This window comes from Zonotrichia leucophrys, chromosome 14 (assembly GCF_028769735.1).
Source record: "Zonotrichia leucophrys gambelii isolate GWCS_2022_RI chromosome 14, RI_Zleu_2.0, whole genome shotgun sequence".
NCBI classification, from domain to species: Eukaryota; Metazoa; Chordata; class Aves; order Passeriformes; family Passerellidae; genus Zonotrichia; species Zonotrichia leucophrys.
In genome coordinates, this window is record NC_088184.1 from 16,301,251 (window position 1) to 16,318,140 (window position 16,890).

Consider the following 16,890-nt stretch of genomic DNA (forward strand, 5'->3'; position numbering starts at 1 on the left):
CCTCAGCCCCAGCCCCAGCCCCAGCCCCAGCCGGGCCCGGCCCGACAGCGCCGCCTCGCGGACGTCGACGCAGGCGCCGCCATGGCGGCGACCGGCAGCGCGGAGGGCGCGAGCGACAGCCCCGCGCTGTGGGCCGAGGTGCGGGCGCTGCTGCCCCGCGCCGAGGAGGGGCTGACCTTGGCGCTGAGCGGCGAGGTGGAGGACTGCGTCCTGCCGCTGCTGCGGCGGGCCCGCTCGCTGCTCTACGGCGCGGCGGGCCGGCCCGGGGCGGCAACGGCGGCGGCGCTGGAGCGCCTCAGCGACGTCCTGCGTGACTACTCCTGGGAGAAGCTGAACGCGGGGCCATGGCGGGAGGTCGGCAAGGGCTGGCGCCAGGTCTACGCCTACGGCTGCCTCTTCGGGGCGCTGGCCGAGGTGGCCGCGGGCCGCCCGCTCGCGCGCGCCGTGCGGCTCTGCGACCTGGGGCTGCTCATGGGCGCCTCCGTCCTGGACAACGTCCTGGCGCGCCTGGTGCGCGCGCTGCAGCCGCACCTGCCCCGCGCGGCGCCGCGCGACGGAGCCCGCGCCCAGGTAGCGCCCGCGCCCCCCGAGCCCCTCCCCCGGCGGCCCGGCCTCCCTGTGCCGGCTGCTGACGGGGAGCGTCCGTTCCAGAGCGTCCGGCCCGAGGCGCCGCCGCCCTGCGCCGTGCAGCATGAGGAGCTGATCCCGCACCTTCGCTGTCCCTCGCTGGAGCACTTCAGAGACAACTACCTCGTTCCCCAGCGGCCCGTGGTCCTGGAGGGCGTCATGGATCACTGGCCGTGTATGAAGAAGTGGAGGTGAGAAATTCCTTCCCTGTCCAAGTGAAGGCACGATCGTTCCTTGCGTTGGATGTCTTGATGCTCGATAGAGCCGCAGGCCTTCCCTGGCAATGCATACCGTGGGCAGTGCATTTTGCTAGCAGCACTGTCCTACTGCTCTGTGGAAGTTGCTTCATAGATGAGAGAAGCTCTTCATAGCATTCAAGGCAGATGCTGGGCTGTTTCGGAGCCAAAGGTGACTCTTTGACAAGCCTCTGGCTCTTCATGGGGGAAGGCTGCCCTCTGCCCAGACTTAAGCCGTCTCAGGAGCCCAATGGCAACACCTGGGATCTCATGAGAAGTGCACATTGCCAAGTGCCAGTGAGCTGTTTACAGCTCCGTGGATCTGTGTCAAGCACACATATCAATGGTTTTTACCTCTTGGAGCTTGCCGATAATTACTGCAATGGAAAGTGAATTTCAGAGCCAAGAGTAAGCATGGTTGACTTTTCATTCTTAAGTCCAAGCACTGATGTTTGTTCAGTGTTGTGTTTGAGTGTTGAGTTTTCGACACCACTGTGCAGGACTGAGTAACAGCATTGTGCTGCCTGGTTACTGCATGCAATGGTGCCCACATTTCCAATACTGACCATCAGGTATTTGTGAGGGGAAGGTCATGATTCCCCAGAAAAGGGAAAAAATCACTCGCAAGATTAGTTTCTCAGTTTAATTAGTACTGTCGTCCATGGAGAGATGTATTTTACCCATCAAAGTAATCCCTCTGGCTACAATTGGAATGGGTATTATTGGCACCTGTATAGACACTGACAGAGAGTTGATCTAATATTACTGAGTAAAAGATACAACATGTTATCAAATGTGGCAGCAGACAGCAAAAAGATTGGCCTTCCATGAAAGCCATCCCTTGCCAAGAGACAGTAACAGCTTAAATCTTCTTAGTTTGGAATGAAACAACTGAGGCAAACAGGCTTTTAAACCAAAACAAAACTGACAGTTGTGGGGTGATGTACACACAAACCTGCCTGCTGATTTCCTTGTTGCTTGCATTCTTTTATTCTGCCTTTTTCTTCTGGCTGGTTTGGTTTAGACAGGAGAAAAGCAGGGTAGTAGAATTTTATTACCCAACAAAATTGATTTGGATTGATTGCCTTACATTCAAAATTAGTAAGAGCAGTATAGAAGGTAATGGAACTTTCTTTATTTCAGTGTGGACTATTTCTGTCAAGTCGCAGGCTGCCGCACAGTCCCTGTGGAGTTGGGTGCTCGGTATACAGATGAGGAATGGTCTCAGCAGCTCATGACTGTCAGTGACTTCATCAGCCAGTATATCATGGATGAGGTCTGTTACACTCATTTGTTTAATCTCCAAACACAGCAGCATGGTACTAGCACAGACAACAGTTCTGTTTACAACAAACCTACTCAGAGGTGGTATCAAGGGAGGGGGTGTGCTGTAAGCACAGCTCTGAATGAAAAGGTTTGACATATTTTTAAGACCAGAAGCTAGGAATAATTACTGCAACAATAAGTTCGATTTTTACCTATAATCAAATGTACAGTAGCTGGAATTTGATTAATAGATACACACATACATACGCAGCAAAAACCTGACTAGTGGAATCTAAGAATAAGGGATCCTCAGCCAGCAGTGTTGTTCTTCTGTCTCATTAAACTCCTTAGTGAGATTTAGGATCAGATCCAAATTTACAAGCCATGAGGCAGAAAAATACAAAGTCGATTAGCATCTGGAATGCCCTTTTGCTTTCAGAGATGAGGATCCCAAGCCCCCATTTCTGTTTCCTGACCCTCTGGCAGGAAGGACTATGTGCAATAACAAGCTGGTCTGTGGTGCACCTTGGAATAGAGTGTGGAAGTATTTCCAGGGCTTGAAGGAGAACTGGTCTGTGTGCCAGCAGGGTCTGGCTAGAAAGATGCAGTGCATTGTGAGCTGTCAAGACTCCATAGGAAATCCCAGCTTCCTTCAGTAACTCAAGCTGGATAATTTATTCATTGTGGAGACACACCTACACTCTCACTATTTCAATGGAGCTGTAAGTTGCTATTTCTGAAGGCACCTTATACTGTTGAAATACTTATATATAGTACTCTGAACAGGACATTGGAATTTACTCTAAGTAAATTCTATTCACCTGTAAGTAAATTAACTCACAGTTAATTTACCTGTATGTTACTGTGTTTTTTCTTTCTCTGCTGTTATTTCAGAACAATGTAGGATACCTTGCCCAGCACCAGCTTTTTGATCAGGTAAAACTGAGTGAATGTTTTTGTCTTCCTTTTGTTGCAGCACAAGTTGTATCTCAAGATGTTGACTGTACTAGATTGAAGGGCATATGGAGAATTAATTCTTAAGTTTCTGTTTTCATGATTTGAAGGATCCGAGGGAGAAGTTTGTTCCATTTGGCTACAAGACATGGAAACAAATGCTGTTTGGGATGAAGACATTCAATCCTGGTGCTGTTTCAGTACAACGTAGCATATACTTAGGGGGATATCACCTGGAAAGCCCCTTTCATAAGTCAGGGAAGAGATTTGGACAGGAAAGTTTTCAACATTAATATGTTTACCATAATCTGAAATGTCATTCCAGTTTACCAGAGCTTATGTTGGTGGGAGACATAAAAATGGAAGCAAGCATAGTATGGAAGAGATAGCTGCTCCTTTTCCATGAGGCGCAAATGTACTTACTCTTGCACGTGTCTCTGATTTCTGCAAAAGCAAAGGGTCTCTTGAAGAATGAGGAAACCGCTTTCTTTCTCCTGCTTCTCCTTCCAACAGAGTCCGCTCACTAGAACAGAAAGTTTGAGAACATTTCCTGCAGATTCCTAGCAGGTCAGCTACTTTTCTCCTACTCTTGCGGACCAGCCAGTCATTTGTTTTCTTTGCATCCAGCCTGGCTCATCTGTTTCATGAATTACGTATTTTGGCAAGTCAGCACATACCCTTTTTAATGTTTCTTTCTTTGTGGAAATAGATCCCAGAACTGAAAGAAGATATCAGTATCCCTGACTACTGCTGCCTGGGGGAAGGGGAAGAAGATGACATCACCATTAATGCCTGGTTTGGTCCAGGAGGGACAGTCTCACCTCTTCATCAGGATCCCCAGCAAAATTTTTTAGCCCAGGTATGTACTCTAGTTACTCTGCACATGCCATTAATGCGATACTTAGAGAAAATGTTTACGGTATGTGTTAGAGACAAGGGGAGCAGACAACTTGAACAATCGAAGGTTAGAGAACATGCAGATACTATTTTGCTACTTTATTGCATCTGTCACTACAGCAACTTACTACTGAATGTAATCTTACAGACTACAAGTGTTGCTCGTTGAGAGACCAGTATTTACCCTTGTTTTACAGATGGGAATTTGTAGCAGAGTTGGGAAGAATCTGGATCCTGTCATGTTGTACTTAGGAGTTTATTTTTCTGGTGTTGTGGTTTGAGCCCAGCCAATCCCCAAGCCTCATGCAGCCGCTTTCTCATTCCCCAACCAGCAGGATGAGGGAGAGAATGGGGAGAGTAAAAGCTAGAAAACTTGTGGATTGAGGTTTAATAAACAAAAGCTGTGTATGTAGGCAAAGCAAAACAAAGAATTACTTGACTGCTTCTCATGGGCAGGCAGTCATTCAGTCATTCCCAGGAGAGCAGAGCCCATCATGCTTAACAATTACAAACACTGTCACTCCAAACATCCCCCCTTTCCCTTTCTTCTTCTCCCATATGCTACACATGATGTCATGTAGTCTGGAATACCTTTGGTCAGTCAGTTTGGGTCACCTGTCCTGGTTGTGTCTCCTCCCAGTCTCCCAGGAACCTCCAGCTTCCTTGTCAACATGGCAGTATGATAGACAGAAAAGGCTTCAGGTCTGTGTAGACCCTGCTCAGCAAGAACAAAAACATTTCTATATTATCAACCCTGTGTTCAGTACAAATCCAAAACATAGTCCTATGCCAGCCACTGGGAAGAAAAGTAGTTCTACCCCAGCCAAAGCCAGCACATCTGGAAAGCAAGGTTTTGAGGTGGACTTAGATGCATACTTTAGTCTGTTTCAGGTTACCCAGTAAAATATTAATGCATGCAGTGAGATAAGAATTAAAACTTGTACTTTGACATAATTTCTTTAGTGTTTCTTTTGGTAGGCTTTTTGATGATGACTTCTAGTGCAGAATAACCTGATAAAATATTTGGGCCTTTTGTGGTAAGCACTGAACAGGTCAAAGGGATGTCTTCTGGATCCAAGCAGTTGACTACTGTGAATCTTTGAACACTGAGAGGTGTTTTTTTTACTGAAGGAGATTGCTGTCCCATCAGACTTAAAAAAATCCAGGCTTACACTTGTCACCATCATATTTTCTGAAAAATCCCTTTGCCACGATTTCTTCTCCTGGGAAACTGAGAAGCCACAGAGAAAAATGAAAACAATAATTATCTGATTCACTTCTCCTGTGTTTTGCTGCTTTGGAATGTGGTTTGGAGATAGTTTATCCAACATGTGAATTGTTTTGACTTAATGACCAATCACAGTCCAGCTGCGTCAGGACTCTGGCGAGGGTCACAAGTTTTTAATTAGTACCTTATTAAGCCTTCTGTATGTATCTTTTCTCTATTGTTTAATATAGTTTAGTATTCTTTAGTGTAGCATTCTTTAATATAATATAGTAACATAATAAATTAGCCTTCTAAGAACATGGAGTCAGATTCTCAATTCCTCCTTCGTCCTGGGACCCAGCAAATACCACATACACTTTCACACTTTTCTAGCAGGATTGTGACATTACTTTCTACTGATGGCTATTTATGGGTTGAGCCTTAGTTTCTCTGTCCCAGTTGCATCTTGCTAACATATGTTTTCACTTGAAACTGAGGCTTAATTCAGGCCTTCCTAGAATGGTTTTTTACAACTGCTGTGCAACTTTTTATGGATTGTATTTCTTTTGCATGCTACCTGCTCAGCACACTCTTACAGCTGCATTCTGAAGGTGAAGTACTGTACTATTCATGTTATGTAAAGCTTGAGGGGAATTTTTCTTGGTGGAACAAAAATTTATAGGAGCTGTTGGACTGGGAAAAGATACTTCCCGTACAAACCTCAGAACTTGTTTTCTTCTGCCTGAAAAAAATAGGAGATTATCTGCCAGTGCTGTGAAGGAGTCTTTATAATCTGGCAGCTTTCAATTAAAATTTCCCTGTGTTGTGATGCCATTTAAACTGTGGCTTTGGAGTACAGGAAGGCACAAGTACAAGTTACAAAATGAAATTATCCTGGCTGGTGGCTGGTGCTGAGATCATAGTTTTTCCATTAATGAGAAAATCAGTCTCTGGAGATGCAGGCTATTGCCCATGAACTGGTGCCTGCCATCTTATAATATACAAGGTCTTAATCCAGTGAGACAAGTGAAAGAAGGAGGTGTTAACAGCTGATGGCAGTCCCAAAAAACTTTCAAGTATTCAGAGAACATGCTATTGGAGCAATAACTAGCATTTTTGTTACTTCCATATGTCACCAAAAATACCCTGTAATACTTTCCTCTTTAGTGAGGAAAAGCAAGTTGGTTAGGAATGGTTGGGTAGCCACTCAAGGCTGCTGGGATTAGTCAGAGTACTCACAATAGGACAGCTCCCAAGTATGATCATACCTAGCTCTTGCAGTGGTCTGGAATGCTGGCACCAGCAGTATGAATTTTCACCCTAAACCTTCTCTTCCACTGGTATCAGTGGAGGACTCAGCTTTCACGTGTTCATGCTGCCGTATCTTGACACCAAAAATTTGCAGTTCATGTAGCATTCAGGGAAGCCAGGCCACTTGCCTTACAAATTCTCATCTCATTTCAGCACTCCAATGAAAGAACTGCTTTAATGATGAGACAGAAATGAGTTTGAGGGGTGTATGGAAGGTTAGTAGTCACTGTGCAAGTACCTCTGCCTATTGATGTGAATTGCAATGAAGGTTCAGCCTCCTTATTCTCAGTTCTTATTTCTAGGTGTGTAGAGACCAAATAATGATATATAAACTGGGTTCCTTGAACTTTGAATTGAAAGCAATCTGATTTAATGCATTTCCTTCCCAATGGTATTTCAAATTCTTATCTGCTCCAAGAGAAGAGGTACTTGAATTCCAGTAGCCTGATTTAACTTTTTATTATAGCAGTGTCTATTACTAACAATAATTATATTCCTTGTAATCAGGTATATTTTTCTGTTAAATGCCAGCTATGGCCCACAGCTTCCAGTAATGTGCCAGTTAATGACCAATGGAAAACATTTATTTTATTACATACAGGTACTTGGAAGAAAGTATATCCGTCTCTATTCACCACAAGACTCAGAAAACCTGTACCCCCATGAAAGCCAAATTCTTCACAACACTAGTCAGGTAAATAGTTGCTTGAAATTTTAAAATCAATAATGTTATCAAATCATGTTTGAGTAAAGACATTCTTCTGATGATTGTTTGGTTTTTTATAGGTTGATGTGGAAGATCCAGACTTGGTCAAGTTTCCAAATTTCACAAAGGCTGCATTTCAGTCCTGTATTCTGATGCCTGGACAGATTCTGTTTATTCCAGTTAAATATTGGCACTATGTGCGATCACTTGAACTCAGCTTCTCTGTTAGTTTCTGGTGGTCATAGTTCTGACACATAGCAGCACTGAAATTAAATTAAAAATCAGGCAAGTAGCCTCTCTCTCTCAGGAGAGGTTAGAGGTGAAGCAAAACCAAAAACCAACAAACTCTTGCTAAAGCATGTAGAAGTAGTCACAATGGGTAAGTGGAAAGATGATGCTGTAGTTACTTCATTTTTGTAGATGTTTCTAATAACTCCTAAAGAGCATATTGTTAGGTCATTGTCCTGTGTATGCATCCATCAGAAACAGCCTCTGTACAGGCACTGCCAGGGCTCTGCCTGAGCCTCTGTCTTAGTAATCAGGTCAGGGTTATCTTCTACTTGGATTTAGTAACACTAAATCCTAGAGTTAGCTAGAGAGATGGTGCTACCTGAAGGTTCAATCCATTAAAAAATTAAGCTAACACCAAGCAAGGTACTAGTCACTTGCATGGAAAAAGTTATTAATGCCCTGGTTCTGGCCAGGATAGGGTTCATTTTTGCAGTAGCCAGGAGGGGCATGGCCCAGACCCAGAGGTTATTTTGTACCACCTCAGCCTGCCACTGCTGCAGGCCAGGGGCAGGAAGGGGTTCCTTGGTCTTTTAGTGATTGAATCTGTGTGAATCTTTTTGTGTGAACCTTTTGTCTGTCTTGTACACTGTTATTGATATTGTTGCTATTACTGCTTATTTTCTTATTCCATTGCTGTTTCCAGTAAATTGTTCTTATTGCAACTCATGATCTTTATCTTTTGGACCTCCCAATTCTCCTCTCCATGAGGGGAGAGGTAGGGGGAGGAGGGAATGAGCAAGCATCTCGTGGTTTGGAGCGTTTTGGTGGAAACACTAATCTGGGGAGTACCATTTCTAAACCACAACATCATGTTAAAGCCTAGAACATAACTGAAGTTAATCCATAGTTTAATTGCAGTTAGACAACCTGAGGTTTAATTATACTTTGATTAACCATCATATGAACTGCTGCCACAGCCCTTCTGCTGTGTCACACATCTCTACCAGGGACAAGAATGCTGCCATTTTAGTCTGGTGTCTGGCAATAGCCAGTCCTTGGCTCCTTTCCAAGTCACTCTTAAAGGAAAAAACATCCTTACTTAAAACTGGAGACAAGTGCCAAGACAAAAAACCTAAAGAATCTCAGTATGGTAATGTTTTCAGGAGTTTACAGACATAAGCTAACATTGCCCCACGTCCTGTCCTACTGCTTCCCAATCCTTCTGTGGCAGTATTCCCTCCTTACAGAGCACAGCTGCTCATTGCATGGCCTTACATTAAGACAAATTCTTCTGCATCTAAAGAAGGGACAAAACACAACCACAGTGCCAACCAGAAGTGCTCCAACTCCAGCCCTAGGTCAGAGACTGAGCCAGCTGCCTTGCACACGCTGCACTGATTTTTCACCTGCTTGACATGCTACAGCAGGTGTCATTTCCATTGTGCAACTGAATTTGTGCTGTTCCTGTACAAACAGGGAGCACTTGCTGAGAAAGGCTTCTTTCAAGAGTTCAGCTGCATATATCAGATTGCAGGACTGACTAAAACATTTGCATCTTTCATCCCCAAACATGCACTGAGAGTCGCAACCTAAGAATATGGAGAATTACAGAACAAAACAGCCTCCAAGAAAGCTGTACAAGCATTACTGTGAACAGGAACATCAATTATGTTTTTATTTTAAGTTTCTTAGAACTTTAGAAAACGAGTACACTGAGCACTGTTACTAATGAATACAATACAGTCTGGCTGTTCTGCCAGAGTGGTGGCAAACAGATGTCACTGACATCAAGTCTTACTGGCATCATCTAGGGCCAAGAGTGGAGCTCTGTGGTAAGTCTAGGAGCCCATCCGATCCACACCTGTAAAGAAAACTAAAGGAAGGTTAATAGAATTCACACCAAAAAAAAGATAATATTGTAAAATCACCTTGTCTAAAATGCTTTGTATATTCCTCTGTTGCTGTTCACAATGTCAAATTTCCCTGGACAAATGGAGTAATTCCAAAGAGATTCTTAGAAGCTCAGTATTTCCAGAAGTTTTAGTGTCATGGGTTATGTGTGCCTCTATTCCTTTCCCACTCCCCCCTACCTCCTAAAGATAGATATAAAAAATATGCACAGGGTCTGCTAATGCCCCTGTGGCACTCTTTGGGCACTGTAGGGGCTCAATGCTGCCTGTGTGTGGTTTAGTGTCTGAAACGTACCAGTGAAGTCAGAAATACCTGATACTCACAGTTATAAATAATACAGGCAGTGCCACTGAACATCACAGCCCATTCCCTAGTATTATTACATTCAACTTTTTAAAAATACGTTGCTTAGTACCTGGGGTGTCACAAGACCAGAATTCATTACACCCGGGACAGCGGGGTTCAGTCTGGCCTCTGAAGTACTTTCTGACACAAGGTAAGTGCATTCCAATTCCACAGGATTCACATACTTGGCTCTGAAATCAGGAGTGTTGATTCATAAAATCATTCTAAACTGTCCTTCAATTTAAGAGAAAGTTGTTACAAAGAGCAGCAGATATGCAACACTTTGTTCCAAAGAATGGCTCCCACAATATGGGTGGTGGACACACTCAACAGTCAAAGCAGGTAACTGGTAAAAGGAGGTCTTTTTCTGTAAAAGAGAAAATACTGTTTCCCTATATGGACAAAATTTAGCTTGAAAGATGACAATTTCAGTGCAATAAAGGAGACTAATTGGGATGGAAAAAGTAATATGGAAGCATGTTATTTGGGCAGATCAGAAGATGCAGGCTCTCAGAGCAAGAAAATGTAGCAGTTTTGGAATATGAATCCAGGCTGTAACTACTTAAGCAAGATGGAATGGGTAACATCCCAGCTATCAAAACACAGTGCTTTAGCATGCTCAACATAGCACACGTGTTCCTTCTGAGGTCCAAACACAAAGAATTGCTGAATTAAAATCCCAGAACCAAGAATGAATGTGTCACACGATGACACCTATTGGCAAGGCCCAAAGAGGACACTGCTAACACCTCACTGCTAAACCTCTTTCAGCATCAGGAGCTCATCTCTAACATGCTGGTTTAGAAAGCTAGACAGAAAAACCATATTCCTCATTGTGGGAGCGCACTTTTCCAATTTTATACTTGGAGACACTGCTCCAAGACAATTTTATTTCTAAAGACATGCCTAAATTGGAAAAAAATATTTTTTTTTTTTTACAAAATGCACGAGCACCATGACCAGATTACAAGACCAAGATTATACTCAAGGGGAAGCATCACAAACCTCAGCTATGACCATGCAAGTCCTTAGCTGAGGTGATAAATGACGTTACCTGGATGGCGAGGCTGTGACAGATGTTACATTTCCTTGCCACATCCTGGTAGTTGCTGAGAATGTACTGTTCCATCTCAATTATGCAACGAGTATGCAGAGTATATTCTCCATTTTTCTAAGGAAACAAGTGTTGAGATTAAGAATTTCTTTTGATTCCTTTTACCTTTTTGACTTTGCTAACCATCTGTTAACAAGCCACTTCTTTCTACCATCATGAAACCAACATGCTGTACAATGCAATGCCAGAACCACTTTTGAAATAGCAGAACTCCTTTGTTTAGAGGAGCAGAATAAAAATCCCACACCTTTAACAGAGATCTAGTCTTTGGAATGCATAGATGAGTGAGCATGCATTCCTTAATAGAGGCATGCTGTTTTGGGATCCTCCCAAAAAGAATGTTAGAGGAAATTCTTCCAGCTTTCAACAAAATCTAGGCATTTCCTGCTTGATGTATCTTTGTAAACATCTGCCAAATCAACTTAACATGTAAGTAACAGTGTGGCAGCAGGTTGAGGATCTATGATGCAATGACTCCAGCAGAAAAGGGATTAAAGTCTCACTTAGCATGCAATTGCAGTATCCACATGGTCAGTCCACCACGGTCCACATGGTGAGTTAATCTCCACTGCTTCCTCATAAAATAAAATAGATGTAACTACGTGCACAGTGGCCGATGCATTTCTGGTACAGGAGTTTTCAACATGCCTGGCCTTACTCCTTTTCAGGAAATTCTAAATGCAACTAACAGCACTAATCCCTCTGAAGAGCTTTCCCCAGCTCTTGTTCCAGGCTGAAGGATGCTGTGCTGTTGTGTACAAAGCTGTGTACAAAGGCAGCTGTGCTGTTGTGTCTATGCATCACTGGGCAGGACTGGACACACAAACCCACCTGGCGCCAGTACAAAAAAGTGAAACCACATCGTCCTGTACAGACCTACCCAAGGACTTTTTCCATTTAAGTCTACTTCCTTTTCTGCAAAAATCACTGGAGCAGCAATAAGCATGGGTGCCATAAGACCATTTTTGCCATCATTCATTCAAGAAGAGCTCCAGTTTCAACTACCACATCCTTAAGAACATTGTAGCTGGACCCACTGGACTAAGAACACCTGAATGCAGTTACCTCAGAGAGCCACTTATCCTCCACAAAAACTTTCAGCACTTGTTCTGCTTCCTTTTTCTTCATTTTTTTTGTCTTAAGTTGGTCAGCCAAATTTAAAATGTCTGTAGATGAGGCAAAGCCATTTTCTGATAAAATTATTAGGTCCATCTACAGGAAGAAACATTACCAATATTAGAAACACTGCAGTTAGGCAGACACACCTTACAGTAATGTGCTGATATGCATTTTTTTTGCATCCAGATATGTGAGAAATACTACAGTCTATGGCTTGAACCACAATTGTAAAACAAAGGCCAAAAGCTGAAACAATCATTGTCCCCTTAGCAGTTTTGATCTTTGCCAAGAAAATGTTTCCACAAATACAAGTATTTGTGGAAACAAATACTCCATTTCTTTTTATCTGCTCTTTGTCAAAGATCTTTTGAGGAAAAACCTCAATAACCATAGACAAATGTTTAAATGCAAATCAGCAAATTCATTTTATATGTTACCAGCATTAAAAACTACTATATATTACTAAACTACTGAAGCCAGTGAAAAACTCAGCAGTCATGACTGAAAATCCTGAAGAAAGTTGCTTGTGTAACTAAAAGTAGGCATGTCTTGCCCCTAACACAGGGAGCCATTCCCTGGTGCTGATTCTGCCTTACCCATAACTGACTTACAACAACAAATCATTACTTGCACATATCTTCATCCCTGCCCATTCCACCAATTTGATCTCAGATAAACTTAGGTAAAATGGCAACTACTTCTTCAACCACATCTCCATTTCCATTTTCATTCATTTTAAGATGAGAACTTCACAAATAACATGATTTCCTAAGTGATAACTGACATACTTACTGTTTTTCTGAACAATTCCAATTCAATTTCTGTATAGTCAGATGCCATTTTAGTTACTTCAGTTTCCGCCAAATTCACCTAAAAAAAAATAAACTGACAAAGTGCCAATGTGGTTTCATACCAGAAATTGTAAAAAAACCCCTGAGGTTAAGAATACATCATCTTACAATTACCATAAATGTTCATTCTTTGAGGAGCACTTGACGATATTCAAGTTCTTTCTTTACAACCCCTCATCTTCCAGCCACAAATTCTCCAAAGCTTCCTCTGCCCAGGCAAAGCCATTCCACAACACAAGCTCCCAGAACTGACACAGAGTGCTGCAGCAGAGCTGACACATCACAGATGCTAGACTGGTCCGGTGCTAGACAGCAGCTATGTTATCAGTCACCTTTTTTTTCACTGTGAAAACCAGTTGCCCATGTTTTCTACTCTTATTGCACATGCTGCTACTATTAATTAGTAGCTCAACTTAACTGGAAAAAGGAAAGGTTAAAGGCAGCAGCTAATGTTAGATACCTTCTGTATGGTCTTCTGAAATTACTAGGTAACCTTCTCTGACATGCACATTGCAGATCATCTGGGGAAACAACTTTTAGGCTACTTCTCAGCAATCCTTTTGAGCTAGGTTGATTTTTGAGTGGGAGAAAAATAAAATTGATGTTGGACTGCTCTCTGTGTTTTCTAGTTTAAAAATCTGTCTCAGGAAAGAAAGACTCCTGTGGAAAAGAAATCTCCCTTCAGCACTTAAGCAATGTTTATGCTAAGCAACACCCACACTGCTGTCATCCTTGCTGCCATGTCCTATTCCCATGCATCCAGGCTGTGACAGTTTATCCTCCCAGCAGCTCCTGCAGCCACTGCCAGCCCCATGCAAACACAGCACAGCAGGTACCTACTACAGCATAATGTGCTCTCCCATTGTCTTCCGATATTCCTTTCCGGATCTGCATAAACAAAGGCTGCAGGTTGGTATTAATAGTGCTGATGAAATCGTCCAGTTTATCGTGTGCATAGTAAACTGAAAATGAATGAGAAAAGTCATACAGAGAAAAGCCAAACAACTACACATCAGGCAGATCTTTTTATGTGAAACATTTTTTCCCAGGTAAGAGTGATAAACCTGAGGCAGAATTCAAACATGAATTCAAACTGTTCTATTCAGCAGACATATAATTTCCTTGTGCTGCTGTTTCATGGCCTTCAGAGATGCTCAGCTCCCTTAAAATCAATTGACAGAGTCCAGACAGCCTGCCTTGTTGCAGGGAACCCATAGCACTAATCCAGTAATTATAGTGACCTGAACTAAGCTGAATTGAAAAGATTATATTACTGGGGAAAAAAATGTTATGCACAATAGAAAAATACAATGACTTGAATTCCTTTATACACAAGGGACTTCTTGTTTCTGTGTTCTCTGTTTCACAAATTAATGGGACATAAATGCACAAGTTACACATCAGAAAACGTAAGTTCTAGTGTTGTAGAAACAGAAGAAATATCTTGAGTCGCTTTCTACAAACCAAGCAAACACTAGCAGCAGTTTTATCATAGACATAACTAGGATGGACTTTGCAGTCATTCTGTGGAAGAGTATACAATGGTTCTTGCCTGCACAGCACCAGCACAACCCTCACAATTCATCCAAAACAAGACTTTGTCAGTGGCAACGCTCCTGCTTGCCTACATCAGGGTATGGTTTAAAAACCAGAGCTAAGTAACATTACAGGAGGCCCCCGGCCAGGTAATAAGTTACATAGACTCCATACATTTACATAATGCTGATGATTTCTTTCTTAATAAACCTATTGTTTATTTTATACTCTAGTTCTCTACAGGTAGACCTAATTGGTCCTCCAATTAAAACACCATCACCATTGGCTCCTGCCCAGGAGTTCTTGATTCTGATATACAAGATTCATTCCGTGAATAAGGTCATCAAACAACAAAATCGAGAGTAAAGTAAGTTCAAAATTAAGTAAGAGTTTTGCCACCTGCTTGGCCCCTGTCAGCAGGAAACACTGCACACAGCAGCCAGGGAGCTTTAGTGACAGATCCCAGAGAGGATCTGTCACTAAAGGAGGATCTGATGAATACAGAGTACTCTTTTGTACAACAGCCTTAACACTTTAATGTTATATTCTAATGTTAAATGACTGCTTGGGTACATCTTATGTGGAAAAAAAGGGATAAAAATTCTCCATAAAAAATGAACAGGGGGTAGAGAACACCAAAAGCTGCACTTCACAATTTTAGCATCTAAAAAGTAGGTCAAGTTACAGTTCCTGACTCAAGAGACATACAAATGGATTGCTTTGTGGGAATCTGACCTTTCATCTATAGCTAAGGAAAACCAGAAGAGTCCCTGCAGAGTGAGTAGCATGGTGGCATGGCAAGGGACACACATAAGCCTGGTAGGAGCACAGCTTCCAGCATTTGGAATAGACAATATAGGGCAGGTGAGGTGGGAAGAAAGCACAGCAATTCACCAAGAAACCTCATCTCATCCTCACATAAATATTTTTGTAGAATCACTTCTCCCACAACACCTGGGAGAAATATCTGAAGTGCATTTACTTAAAAGCATTAACTATAGTGAAGTACTTCCAGTGTCAAAAATTATTTTTTTAAAATCATTTATATGTATAACCTACAAACAACAACCTTGATAAAATAAAAAGTACTATATACGAATCTGGCCTGATTAGAAGTTAGTTTACTCATTGCTGTGTTATCTTTCAGGAAAGAGAGGGAACACTCATAGAATTAGAGTTTTAAAACTTTTTTTAGCTATATATGCCCTTCAGAAATCAAATTATTTGCAAGCTGCACCAGAAAAAAACCCCAGTTCTTTCATCACCAAGACAGACACACCTTTATCAGTTTCACAGCAGTGCTGGTGTAATTTTCTGGCCTCTGATCCTTCTGTTATCCCATTAGACATCAGAACCTGCAAGAACCGTCGATGAGCATTGGTCATCTGAGCTGCCATCAGATTGTTTCACCAGGCTTCAAGTGCTGCAGGAGGTTTAAGCTGGAATTAATGCACCTGTCAATGCAAATTAAGAATACAACAGTCCAAGTATACACAAGATTTCAATTAAAGTCTATTACACTGAATGAGGGCAAAAAAGCAGATCCCAAGGCTGTCCTCAGAATGGAGAGGGTGACCAGCTCTGAGGTTCTGGAAGGGTGCAAGAGATAAAATCTAACTAGTTTTAACTACAGAAAAAAACAACGTAGACATTGTGTCGTTGTCACCCAAAATCGGGACTAAAACTCCTTCTTAACACCAATGTAGCATTAAAGAAGCAAGCAATTCTTTATTGCAGCACTGGATACGCAGGGGAATGACTCCTGCTTAACGCGCATAATCGGCTCAAGGTTATACACATAGCAGTCGCTTGAGTCTGCACAGTCTCAGACGGTGCTCTTGGAGGGTCTTTAGGTACCCCTGGTGGTCACTGAGCCTCTACATTTTCACAGTGATCTTCTCTTTCTCTATCGCTGCAGCTTTCATCGAAGCTGCAGAGCATGTTGCTGACCAAACTGGATTGGGCCCGTTTGACTTGCTAGGAACTGGAGCTGGAGAGCGCTCCACGCCCCACTAACCGCTACAAAACGCTCCCCTGCGGTATTCGCAAACCTGAATGCAACAGCGTGGGGCGACAAACACAACACCGTCCGTCATTCCACGTTAGACAAAGCTCCTGCTCCACACACAGCCCGATTTGAGCACAGGCGATCAGAGAGGGTGAATCTGGACAGAAAAGAACCCTCTACAGGTTTCGAAGAACGCCTGAAGTAATTAAAGGCAGCTCAGGAAATTCCCTGACCACTGCACCAACCGACTGCCCTCTACTGGCTGAGCTCCGGCCTCGCCGCCCGCGCGTCCCCGGGCCAGCCGCAGCCCACGGAGGTTATGCCCCGGAAAACCGCCCAGCCCGCTGGCCCTCGGCCCTACCGGGACTCCCGGGGTTACCCGGAGTTCCCCGGGACTCCCACCGCGGGACCACCCCCGTCAGCCACCCCCTCACCTGTCCGTGCTCAGCAGCTCAGCGACGGCCCCGCTCGCCGCCCCGCGCCGGCCCCGCCCCGCGCCGGCCCCGCCCCGCGCCGGCCCCGCCCCGCGCCGGCCCCGCCCCGCGCCGGCCCCGCCCCGCGCCGGCCCCGC

At 43.5% G+C, this 16,890-nt stretch overlaps 2 protein-coding genes across 5 annotated transcripts; one reads left to right on the top strand and one right to left on the bottom strand.

The window, feature by feature from the left end:
- Window positions 1-75: 75 nt before the first annotated feature.
- KDM8 (lysine demethylase 8) lies at window positions 76-8,161 on the top strand. Of its 3 annotated transcripts, XM_064726345.1 has the most exons (7): window positions 76-570; window positions 652-818; window positions 2,007-2,139; window positions 3,024-3,065; window positions 3,793-3,942; window positions 7,100-7,192; window positions 7,285-8,161. In XM_064726345.1, exons 1-7 carry the CDS (start codon window positions 82-84, stop codon window positions 7,447-7,449), a joined length of 1,239 nt encoding a protein of 412 aa, XP_064582415.1. In that variant the 5' UTR covers window positions 76-81; the 3' UTR covers window positions 7,450-8,161. The 3 variants fall into 3 exon arrangements, with proteins under 3 accessions (XP_064582415.1, XP_064582413.1, XP_064582416.1); XM_064726343.1 differs by having other exon boundaries at window positions 76-818; XM_064726346.1 differs by lacking the exon at window positions 3,024-3,065.
- Window positions 8,162-9,087: 926 nt separating this feature from the next.
- NSMCE1 (NSE1 homolog, SMC5-SMC6 complex component) lies at window positions 9,088-16,824 on the bottom strand. Of its 2 annotated transcripts, none has more exons than XM_064726347.1 (8): window positions 16,754-16,824; window positions 15,591-15,765; window positions 13,616-13,737; window positions 12,717-12,794; window positions 11,871-12,017; window positions 10,746-10,862; window positions 9,762-9,882; window positions 9,088-9,296 (listed from the first exon to the last, which is right to left on the bottom strand). In XM_064726347.1, exons 2-8 carry the CDS (start codon window positions 15,706-15,708, stop codon window positions 9,274-9,276), a joined length of 726 nt encoding a protein of 241 aa, XP_064582417.1. In that variant the 5' UTR covers window positions 15,709-15,765; window positions 16,754-16,824; the 3' UTR covers window positions 9,088-9,273. The 2 variants fall into 2 exon arrangements, with proteins under 2 accessions (XP_064582417.1, XP_064582418.1); XM_064726348.1 differs by lacking the exon at window positions 16,754-16,824 and adding an exon at window positions 16,363-16,645.
- Between the last annotated feature and the right edge of the window lie 66 nt (window positions 16,825-16,890).

Bases quoted from the DNA above. Each gene is read 5' to 3' on its own strand.
- KDM8 (XM_064726343.1), top strand. From the start codon at position 82: ATGGCGGCGACCGGCAGCGCGGAGGGCGCGAGCGACAGCCCCGCGCTG. The intron at 819-2,006 runs GTGAGAAATTCC...TCTTTATTTCAG, and splicing joins CCGTGTATGAAGAAGTGGAG to TGTGGACTATTTCTGTCAAG. The intron at 7,193-7,284 runs GTAAATAGTTGC...GGTTTTTTATAG, and splicing joins TTCTTCACAACACTAGTCAG to GTTGATGTGGAAGATCCAGA.
- NSMCE1 (XM_064726347.1), bottom strand. From the start codon at position 15,708: ATGGCAGCTCAGATGACCAATGCTCATCGACGGTTCTTGCAGGTTCTG. The intron at 13,738-15,590 runs GTGTGTCTGTCT...ATTCATTTTCAG, and splicing joins CTGCTGTGAAACTGATAAAG to TTTACTATGCACACGATAAA. The intron at 9,883-10,745 runs GTAACGTCATTT...TCCTGATTTCAG, and splicing joins GTCACAGCCTCGCCATCCAG to AGCCAAGTATGTGAATCCTG.